The sequence below is a fragment of the Xiphias gladius genome, chromosome 17 (genome assembly GCF_016859285.1).
Source record: "Xiphias gladius isolate SHS-SW01 ecotype Sanya breed wild chromosome 17, ASM1685928v1, whole genome shotgun sequence".
Taxonomy (NCBI): Eukaryota; Metazoa; Chordata; class Actinopteri; order Istiophoriformes; family Xiphiidae; genus Xiphias; species Xiphias gladius.
Genome location: NC_053416.1, coordinates 18,060,982 through 18,073,009, shown reverse-complemented (window position 1 = coordinate 18,073,009; position 12,028 = coordinate 18,060,982). Strand labels below are relative to the sequence as shown.

Here is a 12,028-nt window from a genome sequence, read left to right as displayed (position 1 = left end):
TTATGTGATTCAAATTTTTGTGCCCACCTAAATTTGTCCTTTTCCAGTTTCTGAGGATGGATCTCCAGAGATCATTGGTGCAGATCAAGTCATAATAGAAGCTCATCCAGGTAACATTTGTACGCATACAAATTACATGAAGTGTTTTCTGATATTTACAGCTTTCAGGCCCTGTTGTTAGCTGGCAGCTCAAGGGGATCTTTATTATGAAGCTCTTTATAAGGGTTTCTGTACATATATTGAAGCTGTGTTTGTGGTCTGGGTGTGTTCTGCCTTACAGGTGAGCCGCTGGTTCTTCACTGTGATGCATTTACAAATTGTGAAGATGGTGTGACACTTATCTATTGGCTTGTCAATGAGTCTTTCCCTGAGGAAATATCCAGCAGTGACACAATAGTAGAATCAGAGGAGTGAGTATTATGACTTTGATATTAACATTTGAATGGAAATTACCATAACACAGCTTATTACCCATATAAGTACAATAATCCATACTCACTTTACTCGATATCAAGCTGTAGTGTATCCTTGGCTTCAAATTTAGGTCTGCAAACTGTTTTTAGAAAGCAATGTAGTAAATGATTATTGTAACAAACCTGCATGTAGACTGTAATGACTGTTTGTTTTAGATCAACTTTGGAAGAGGGTGCAATCATACAGAGGAGTTTGCTGTTGAAGAATGTCACATCAGAGGACTTCAAATCCACCTTCACCTGTCTTGTGACAAGCGCTGTTGGAATGGCCCAAAAGAACATAAAACTAGCCACAAAAAGTGGTGGTTTTAATGTAGGAAAAGGACAAAAACACTGAATGTTACTGCTGTAAAAAGTGGATTTCTCTGAGCCATGTTTTATCTTGCGAAATAATTCATTTTGGTAAGAATCAATGTTATGTGAATTTAATATTATAGGTTAGGTGGGAGAACTTTACCAAAGAAGAGTTGGATGAGCAAATGTACAAAACTTGGGGCACATTTGGTTCCACAATAGCAAATCATTTTCCTTTGATGGCCTCCCTTCAGTGAGACTAGTAGTAAGTACAGGGAAAGTAAAGTACAGGGAAACAAGGGCAATTGAACAGCACCTGGAGGATGTTATTACCCTCTCCCAATATAAATCTGATGTAGCATTTTGAGGATCCCCCTCTGTTTCCAAGGAAACAACTTCCAGAGGCAACATTTTATGTGGAACCGAATGCACCCTTGATACTATTGTGGTAAACTGTCTAAATTGCTGTAATTTGGTTGACTCTACCACACAACGGTACTATCTTTTAACTGCAGAATATAGAGAGAATATTTTAAGTTTTTATGCTATGTTTGTGTCTCATTCCGGTGTCTGTTTGCTGGCGATAAGCCATCTGAAATTTGTATACTGTTGAAGCATATGAAAATATACTCCATAACGACAAAGCTGAATCAGCCAATTCACTCAAACTCAAGTGTGCAGTGCTGATGGAACCCTGTGGTTTTTTATTGTTGATTGTACCATTTATTTCAAACAGGTAACTTTTGTCCAATGGGTATCACTCTCAGTACTTTAATAACCCGTATTACATGCACTGAGACCAACACTTTGGCAGTGATGTAAACTACAGGGATCAGAGTAAAGATGCTTTTTAGCTGTGTTGCATAAAAAATTACAGAACTACAGCTCTTCAATGTGATTACTGCCTTATATACCAAAACATGAATGTCACAGCCACTTTACCTATAACAATTTACCAATCGTACTTGGGCTCAGACAATAGTCCTATTCCTCATGATATTGTGTTAAGAGTGCAGTTAAAAAGCATTTAAAAGAATTTTAATACTAAGTCATAGTTTGCACAACAGAAGATTGGCTGGCAACACCAGCAATAATTAATTATGTACATCAAACATCTTGGATCATATATGCATTCTATAAAAATGGGACAAAAAACACACAGCTTCTGTAAATCCATATTTAGAGACATTAAATCACACCATTCCCATTTCCTTAAAAGATGGTTTTTCTTCAGCTTTGTAACTGTGGAACTAAAGAAGTGATTACTTTATGTTTGGCTCTTAAATGCATTAAAAGCTCCATTAATGCATATTCTGGTTGAATAGGAAACAAACATAGTCGTCATTTTATAGTGAAATGATTTTGTGCAGTGATCAGTGTTTTAAAAGAGTCAGATCAAGAGGTTTCTGCCTCTGATTCTAACACACCCAGCTCCACCAAGCAGAGCTGCAAATTGATGCTCCTGCCAGAATAATTATTTTCTCTCATCCTCTTCCTGATGAGGGCAGCAGCATCTGCGATCACTGTTGGCCACTTTACAGAAGAGGTGCAGAATGGCTGGAGGAGTTCCAGGTTGGTCTTAAGTGCCATTCCAAACAGGAAACGTAGGAAAATGTCCAGTTTGCCATCCTCACAGCTCAGGCTTCTGTCCACAGCGCTTTTGTACAGCTCCATAGTTTTTTGTCCTTTGAACATCCCCTTGAACTTGTCTTTAAGTTGCTGCTCAAAAATGTTCTTCCCCTGGTTTATAAAGGAGAGAAAGACATAAAGGGCAGCCAGGTACTCCTGCATGGTGGGGTGGATAAAGCTGAAGACTTTCTCATGAATCAAGATGTATGGCTTTGTGGTGTATTGTGTGCACAGGCCAGAGTTAATCACTGCCTCCTCCTCGTTGATTCCGATGTCTTTCCAGTCGGACCTGGTAATCTTGAACTGGCCTTGTTCCAACATCTTGAAGGCCAACTTTCCAAGCTTCATAAGGAAGTCTCTTTCTTCATCTGGGCTACGATTTGGAGCTCTAAATGTGCGATGCTGACGTGTGAGTGCTAGCACAAGCTTTGTGTACATGTAAGTGATGCTCCTGGGCAGCTCTGCCCGTGCCCCCTGTTCCCTAAATATGCGATGGCACTCATCAGCAATCAGTGAGCAGAACAAGGGAAGGTGGCACATGATGCGGAGGGTTTTGAGAGAGTTGATATACGCAATAACTTGGGCTGCTTGATCTGGGTCCTTAAATCTCTTCTTAAAGTACTCATCCTTTTCAGGGTCACAGAATCCACGCACCTCCATCTCATCATAATGCATATCCCAAGGAATGCAGCGCTTTACTTGCGGCCGAGAAGTGACCAGGAATAGGCCGCGGTAGAACAGCCTCCCTCTGAGGAGGTTGACCACAATGATGTTCAGGGTGGTGGGATCTGTGTGGTCACCAAGAAGCTCAGTGTTTTCAAAGTCAAGCTTCCCATTGTACTCATCAAGACCGTCAAAGACGAACATTATTTTGCAATCTTCGCATCTATAATCTTCATCTCTAAGTTTTTTTGTTTCTGGGTAGAGTGTTTGTATTATTTCCAACAGGGAGACCTTGGAATCCTTAAACTGTTTGAGTTCTCTGAACGGCAATGGAAACAAAAAAGACACGTGTTGGTGGGACCGCTCTTCAATCCAATCGAGGACTAACCTTCTGACTGCCATTGACTTACCCGACCCAGCCACTCCAGTGATCAATACAAACTTTATGTTGGCGCGCTCCAACCTTTCAGCGCTCAAAATATCCTTGGTATAAAGAAGCTTCCCTGCTTCCCGGTTGCTGTCCAGTTTTTCAATGGTCATGACCTCATGTTCAATATTTGGGCCATTATCACATGGTGAGGTTATGTAGAGATTAGTAAAGACATTGTCAAAAGGCTTCCTCTCATCCTGCATGGCCAAATCCTCACATACTTCCATGTATGTCCTCTTCAGAGTCTCACTTAAATCAGAACGTACTTCATCTGAAAAAAAGGAAAATGTGTGTATATATATATATATATATATATATGTAAATATAATCATCCATCCCTTTCATTAAGATTAAATTAATAGTAATAAGACATTAAGAAGGGATGGCACTTACTTCTGATGCACAAAGTATGGAGATAGTCAACCATCTTGTTCTGCCCTATCTTCTCAAGAAGGGTTTTGGTGATCTGCAAAGATACTTCAAGGCTGTAACACTCAAGCAACCGGTCCACAAGGTCCACCACGTCCATGCTTTGGGAAGGAGCGTTGAATGACTGTGGGTAATGCTTCCACAGCATCAATTTGAATCTCTTAAGATTTTCCCCTGACAGCTTCCAAAGGGTATTACTGATAGCCTGATTCCAAAAGAAGGGTGAAATTCAGTGCTGTTGCTGTGAACTGAAGGGTGTTTTGTACTTAATTTCTTTCAAACTCATGCAAATGATATGGGAACACAAACTGACCTTGAAAACGAATCTAACTGTGAGAGAAGGATGCCTAAACTCATTCGTGGTTTGGATTGGCTCAGGTGTGTCAGAAAGCTCTGAGACAATATCGTCTCTCCTTTTAACCCTGGTGAGGCCACGGTGGAGAGATTCAAACATATTTTAGCGTAATCTAGTATGTAATCGCTTACACAAATGTATTAGTGTCTTGCCATGGGTGTATTTCTTACTTGGGTATTCTCTTTTCACAGTCATCGCTGTCAAAGGAGTACAAGCTAGAGTATGAATCTGTTCTGTCCAGCTTGACCCTATAAATCAGGCAAACAAGAGGACTTTTATTGTTCTCAGTGTAACTTCAAGACTTCATTATAGTTCTCCTTGGATAGAATAAGAGTAACAACAATTTACAATGTATTTGTAGGCACAGCTGCTTCCTGGATTTAATGTGGTGAATGCATTACTGTATAGACTGATTTAAGCTTTGCTGAATACTATGTCTTGTTTGTACCTCGTGAAGTCATCCATTTTGACTGAGCTCTCTGCACTTGCCAATGACATGTAGCTCAGAGCTGGAGACAGGGCCTGGTCCACATAATGCCTAGAAAAAAAGAAGGATGGCAGAATGAGAGTTTTTTAATTGCTAGGTGACCACATAGCAAGCAATCACAGGCTTACATAGCACATGTCAGATAATTACTCCATTTTAAGCTTTGCTGTTTGAAGAAAATTGACTTCTGTATTAAAAAAGTCCAATTGTAAGGAAAGAGATTTATTTTGATGCATTCATCAAATTAGATCCAAGTATATAACACCCATATATTTAATTATTTCAACGTGAAAACAGACTTGATGAAGCTATAGACGTTAAGCTCTTTATTCAGTCTGCCAGGGGAGACATCCTTGTTGTTACATATGAGATGTAAGTGATATTTGTTTCACTTTGTACTTTACCCTCTGCAGACAATAAATGATAACCGTGTGGTATCTGCCATAGACATACAATCTATGGTCTCTTTATCATCAGGAGGACTATTTTTTATTTTTCTACTTAAGATATATATTTACTACTCGCCATAAAAATACTACCCAGAATTAGAGGTAGAGAGGACCCTTGGGCTAGTACTTGAAAAATCTCTCAGTACCAGTGGCTGGTATCCATTAGACCTGGTCCTAAGTCCAGAGATGGTCTTCTCTCCGGGATGTAGTAGAGGTCGTCACCTTCATTAGACACACTCTGTTGTCCTCTACCAGACACTGCATCCCCAAGGGAAGAGTTGCCTGACACGTCCATTTCTGTGTCATCCATCATGTCACAGAGGGTCAGACAATGACTAACGTGACCGAAAACAAGCATGTGAACACTTTATTTCCAGGGATGGTCTCTGGCCATAACCTGTCTGTACCTGCAGAAGAACAAACATGGAAAAAAAAACAGTGTATCATCTCTCATTTTCTCTATCGGGGTGTTTAAAGAACTTTACACTTTACACCCAACAAGATTTTCAGGTTTCCACTGCTGGAAGCTTATTCGGCCTGTATCTGCCCTAATACCTGATACTGCATTACCTTGCCAAAACATACATGCAAGGTACAATAAATGTCCATTAAATTTCCTTTAATTTTTATCGCAGTGAAATATGACGATATTAAAAAAAGGTATTTTTACTCCATTTTGAAATACGCTATTTCAGTATGTTATGATCGCTTAGGCTCAGTTTTCAGAGTTTGAATGTACAAAACTAAATTGCTAAATTATTACTTTTAAATACAAAATCCCATGCTTACAATCGATATGCAAACAAATAAACCACATGGTCAGCAAGTTCAATGTCACTAGGATCAGTATAAGGATATAGGATATAAGGATCGGTAAATCAGCTGAACATGTTTGCAAACATAGCAACATTATAACAATTATAGTATATATAGTTATATATTAATTAATATAACAATTACAGTTCCCTAAATTGTTGTCATGTACTCAATTTCTGTTAGTGTATATTGTGGTTTACTGTTTTTAGGCTTTTGATCATTAAAGCTTGCTGCGCTTTTGATTGCTAAACTTACGATTGATTTAAATAACAAAGGTTTAGTGTCACAGACTTTATGGTAGATACAAAACAGAAAGATAAACTAATGCAATACAGCACAAACATAAATATCACTTTGCCTTTTACGGATTTAGAGTAAAGTCTTACCATGGGATACACGTTTTCTTGTTATTGTGTGTTGCTATTGTGTTGGTTCCTCTTTGCTACATGGACATTTACAATGTTGTGACGCTGTTATAAACTTGATGCATGATCATTTTTTAAATGACAGTTGGCTCTGTTGGGAATTTTGAGCCACATCAGTTATAAGATGTTAACACATGCACTTTATCACACGGACCATCTTAAGGAAGTGTTTGGGAAAGGGGAACTGTAATCCTAGTTGTGTGCAGCTATACTTGTTTTTCTTTCTTATCGGGAACAGTGGTAGCAACTTAGCTAACTGTTACACGACCTAGTTTTTGACATTTCAACTTCACTCTTCCACCTTGACTTCTCCACACGACACTTGAGACTGTGTCAGTTCTCTCAACAACACCAGCCTCTCAACCTGCCAAATAATGTCAACGGGATTTGTAACTTGAGTTCTAACTGAAGTTAGCTCATAACTTTGAATTTGGCAATAAACACAGACTGACGCTCGAGGAAGGCTCAAACCGGGAATAAGGCAAGTGAGCTTTACGCAGAACCACAACATTGCTTTCACAATGGCCATAAAAGTAAATGAAATGCATTGGTAATAACTTCATTTTATGAATATATGCAATCAGCTGTCAACCTACCTTCGTATCCGATGGATTCGGGAAGCTAAAGGTTCTTCTTCTTGTCTTCTCCAAACATTTGAGGAGCAAAACACCACAAAGCGGATTCTGCCGCCTACTGGCCGGATGAGTGAAAAACAAGCACTCAAACATGAGACAGCTTTTTTCAAGGAGCGGGATTGAATAGTGGTGGAAGAAGTACTTAGATCTCTTACTTACTTTGCCAATACTTCAGCAAGGAACTTTCTTCCAAAGGCAAAGTTATACAGTTAAATCTTAGTTTAATAAATATGAATTCAGCATGCTACATTTGTCATATAGCATGCCCTGTCTGCTTTAAGGGGCAGAGTACAATTTGATTTTCAGGAAACACTGAAATTCCTGTCAGTGGACGCAGTGTGCACAGGTTTCAGTAGACAGTCATATCTGTGGGCTACAAACCAAGATGTTTGCATTTTCATGCTGTGCACAATACTGCCCCTGCTGTAAATGCTGTCTGTAATCCCTCTGCTGACATGATGTTTAAAGTGAGAACTGCTCGTAGTAATCTTGGTGACATCATAGAATTGATTTGGATTATCCAGATACGGGGTTTGAAGATTTGCTTTAAAAGCCTCGAGATCTTTGATAAAGTTCAGGAAACATCCTTGAGGATGGCCCCCATACCTCAAATGATCTGACTGGATCCATGTTAAATGTGTATGGTATAGCTCACCAATGTGTAGAAAACTCACAGAGGGTCAAGTCATGTACCGTTCAATCCTGCATGGATCCATTTTGAATATTTAATCAGTGAAGCATAAGATTAAACAGAGTTAGAGCAGGTGGATACGTTGCACATAAAATGACTGAGGTGTTCAGTGTAGGAAATAAAGCACTTTGTTTCTTGTATGAACAGTACTGGATGGCAGCACGGGTAACAATCAGACTTTAATTTAGCACAGCACAGAGTACAGTTGTATTTTGAAGGAAACGTTGGTGGAAGGTTTTCAGAAAGACAGAAGAAGTTAGCAATGAAGAAGAGGAATACACAGGAAACCAAGCTTAACAAAATATACATGTATTTTGTTTAAAGTCTGGTTAAAGTAAATCACATCAACTTAAACTTGCGTACAGTGTACTATGTGACTGTTGAAAGCCTATCACATCAGTGGTTATTGTGTTATTGCTGAATGTCTACTGGACAGTAAAAAGAGGTCCTGGTGAGATGTGGAAGTTGTTGGCATGCGAACCTCATGGTGAGCATACTGACACATGAAAGGCTCTTTTGGAACGATAAGGCTGCCATTCTGTCAGTCATTGTGCACCCATCTCACTTCACACGATATTTATACTGCTGATGGCTTAAAGTAAAGTACTGTCGACTCAGATGATTTTAAACCTGCAGGAACTGATTGTTTGGAGTATTTGGGGGCAGCAGAGATCAGCATGTAAAAACAACATTTACATACTATGACAGTAGAAAGTGGATATGATGAGAGCAAACAGAGAAAGGGACAAATTCGTTTTGCTTTTAGTTAAACAACAGTGTTCCAGCTTTACATTTGCTTACATTGTCATGACTTCTTACAGTTTAACATGAATTTCCTTTAACTATGTTGACTACTGACACATAAAGTATCCAGTTTGATTATATAGAAATAAAGACAGGAATAAAGAAAGATATTTTTGTAATATTTTGTTCACCAAAAGTCCAAAAGCCCTAAAAACCACCAAATATTCAGTTTAAGGTGATATATTATGAAGAAATTGAGCAAATCTTCTCCTTTGAGAGGCTGGAATCTGCCAATATTTGGCATTTTTTAGAAATTTTTGGCTTGAAAAATGACTCAAACAATTAATCCATTATCAAAATAGTTGGCGATAATTTTTCTGACAATTGACTAATTCATTAATCGACTAATTGTTTCAGCTGTATAGAGGAGTTTAAGTATTAAGTATGGTAAGCACAAGTACCTCAAAACTGCACACAAGGAACAGTACCTGAGTAAATGTACTTAGTTACTGTCCACCACTGGGAGTGAGTGACCTTGTGTGTGATTTTGTTCTGTGAAAAATGTCTGACCCAACTTAGCTGACATGAAGAAGGTTGTTATTCTAAATGGGCAAATGCTGTATCTTAGGCCCACAATGAGCAACGTTTCAAAGTACGGCAACAAACAAAATTTCATGTAGGACGTCACCATCCGTTTACCGCACCAAATGTTTGAGGAGTGACAGCAATAGGCCTTTTCACGGGAAAGACATTTTGACTGACTCTTACTATGTCTGGGATGGCAGAGTTGTTATAGTTTAAAGCGGAAGTCCCCAGCCAGCTCTGATTGAATCTGTTTTCCAGCTAATATTTCTTATGATGATGATGATGATGATTATTGTTATCCTTCTAATAATAATAATATAGACGATAATTATACTAAGGAACACGAAAAATGTTTACTTTTGAAACCGTCCATCGTGAGTCCAACTGTGTTACAGGCATAAATGGGTGGAAAAGTCTTTCGAGGTAAGCTGTCCAAGCTCTTTGCTCACTGTTTAGGCCTGATGTGGACCAGCTGTGCACCCTCTGTTTTCCCACATCATTTTCTGAGTGTTTATCCTGCTTCAGCTTAGAAATAAGTTAAACAAAAAAAAAAAAAACTAAATCGATGCAGCAGAACCAAAGAAATCATCTTTTTTTTTTTTTTTTAATCCCATGCCTTTTTCTTCCTTAACCAAAACCTGGCGCCTGCATCACCAACAATGCAGCTCGACTGCCAACAGTTCGGTCAGAGATTCAGGTGTGTTATGCCAGTAGCGACTAATGTAGCCTCAAACCCCTAGCGTAAAGCAGAGACGAGGTGCAGGCCTAAAGAGGTCTGGTAAGCTCACTTCTTTCCAGCTCCACACCTCCAGATTTTTGGTCGTTTTCAGACTTATAGTCTTCAGTCCCAAACGGACACTGAGGCATCAGACAGTTGACATCACTTGTGCCCCCTCTGAATCCACAAATGGCTTTCTTTATACAACTATTTCACATATTCAGTAGTAGTCCCCAACACCTGTAAACACACTTGGATGTGAAAAAAGCAGAGCTCCTCTTTAACATTCTTTATAACTAGGGAGGTGGTCTGGATGGCAGCTAATGAAGATTTAATCAAAGTCTTTTCAACGTTAATGAGGAGCATTGAGTATTGGCTATTATGGTTCAGCCCGTCTTAGGTAAATCATTGCTTATTGCATCCCTTAAAAAGGCAAATCTTTTCATCTAAATTTATGTCATTATTATTGTTATACAAGAAAGATGCTGTATGTCAAAAATGTCACTGCAACCCCTGTGAGTGTTTGTGTGCATGGCCGGTGCAGTGCTGGCATTTTTCTCCCGGCTGCTGCGAAACATGATTCATAAAGGTTAAAAAAGGCTCTGCAGCTGCTATAAATGCCGTCTATTTTGCGCATATATCATTACTGTATATGTTGTTTTCATGTCCACTACTAAGCAAAAACATACAGTATTTTCCAGCTTCACACTGCAGGGCTCTGTGTCTCTGTATTTATTTATGATTATTGACTGTGTTGAATGTCAGTGCTAACACTGCTGGGCTTTCTGCTGCACTGGCCCCATACAGCTGCTTGTTTATTGCAGCCAACTCTATATTTCCCCAAACTGTTGGTTAGGGTCACGTCTCGTCTTGCTTTTGTCACATCGTGCTCTTTTCTCACTCGCTGGAGAGTTTGTAATTCTAACGTAGCCTGATGATTTGATGTGAGTTGTATGAGCTGGTGCTTTTCTCCTTTCTCTCATGTAGATTTTCATGGTTTATTTACGCTGGCGAATATGTGTTTACTTTATGCTGACTGACGGGAGTTGTTGGACCTAAAAAAAAAAAAAAAACTAAATCGATGCAGCAGAACCAAACAAATCATCCTTTTTTTTTTTTTTAATCCCATGCCTTTTTCTTCCTTAACCAAAACCTGGCGCCTGCATCACCAACAATGCAGCTCGACTGCCAACAGTTCGGTCAGAGATTCAGGTGTGTTATGCCAGTAGCGACTAATGTAGCCTCAAACCCCTAGCGTAAAGCAGAGACGAGGTGCAGGCCTAAAGAGGTCTGGTAAGCTCACTTCTTTCCAGCTCCACACCTCCAGATTTTTGGTTGTTTTCAGACTTATAGTCTTCAGTCCCAAACGGACACTGAGGCATCAGACAGTTGACATCACTTGTGCCCCCTCTGAATCCACAAATGGCTTTCTTTATACAACTATTTCACATATTCAGTAGTAGTCCCCAACACCTGTAAACACACTTGGATGTGAAAAAAGCAGAGCTCCTCTTTAACATTCTTTATAACTAGGGAGGTGGTCTGGATGGCAGCTAATGAAGATTTAACCAAAGTCTTTTCAACGTTAATGAGGAGCATTGAGTATTGGCTATTATGGTTCAGCCTGTCTTAGGTAAATCATTGCTTATTGCATCCCTTAAAAAGGCAAATCTTTTCATCTAAATTTATGTCATTATTATTGTTATACACGAAAGATGCTGTATGTCAAAAATGTCACTGCAACCCCTGTGAGTGTTTGTGTGCATGGCCGGTGCAGTGCTGGCATTTTTCTCCCGGCTGCTGCGAAACATGATTCATAAAGGTTAAAAAAGGCTCTGCAGCTGCTATAAATGCCGTCTATTTTTGCGCATATATCATTACTGTATATGTTCTTTTCATGTCCACTACTAAGCAAAAACATACAGTATTTTCCAGCTTCACACTGCAGGGCTCTGTGTCTCTGTATTTATTTATGATTATTGACTGTGTTGAATGTCAGTGCTAACACTGCTGGGCTTTCTGCTGCACTGGCCCCATACAGCTGCTTGTTTATTGCAGCCAACTCTATATTTCCCCAAACTGTTGGTTAGGGTCACGTCTCGTCTTGCTTTTGTCACATCGTGCTCTTTTCTCACTCTCTGGGGAGTTTGTAATTCTAACGTAGCCTGATGATTTGATGTGAGTTGTATGAGCTGGTGCTTTTCT

At 39.4% G+C, this 12,028-nt stretch overlaps 1 protein-coding gene across 1 annotated transcript; it reads right to left on the bottom strand.

Moving 5' to 3' along the window:
• Positions 1 to 1,979: 1,979 nt before the first annotated feature.
• Positions 1,980 to 7,089, bottom strand: nlrc3l1 (NLR family, CARD domain containing 3-like 1). The gene is made up of 7 exons (XM_040150174.1): positions 7,047 to 7,089; positions 5,356 to 5,616; positions 4,722 to 4,811; positions 4,444 to 4,521; positions 4,232 to 4,340; positions 3,883 to 4,123; positions 1,980 to 3,760 (listed from the first exon to the last, which is right to left on the bottom strand). The coding sequence occupies exons 2-7, from the start codon at positions 5,565 to 5,567 to the stop codon at positions 2,163 to 2,165; spliced, it is 2,328 nt and encodes a 775-aa protein (XP_040006108.1). The 5' UTR covers positions 5,568 to 5,616; positions 7,047 to 7,089; the 3' UTR covers positions 1,980 to 2,162.
• Positions 7,090 to 12,028: the final 4,939 nt, after the last annotated feature.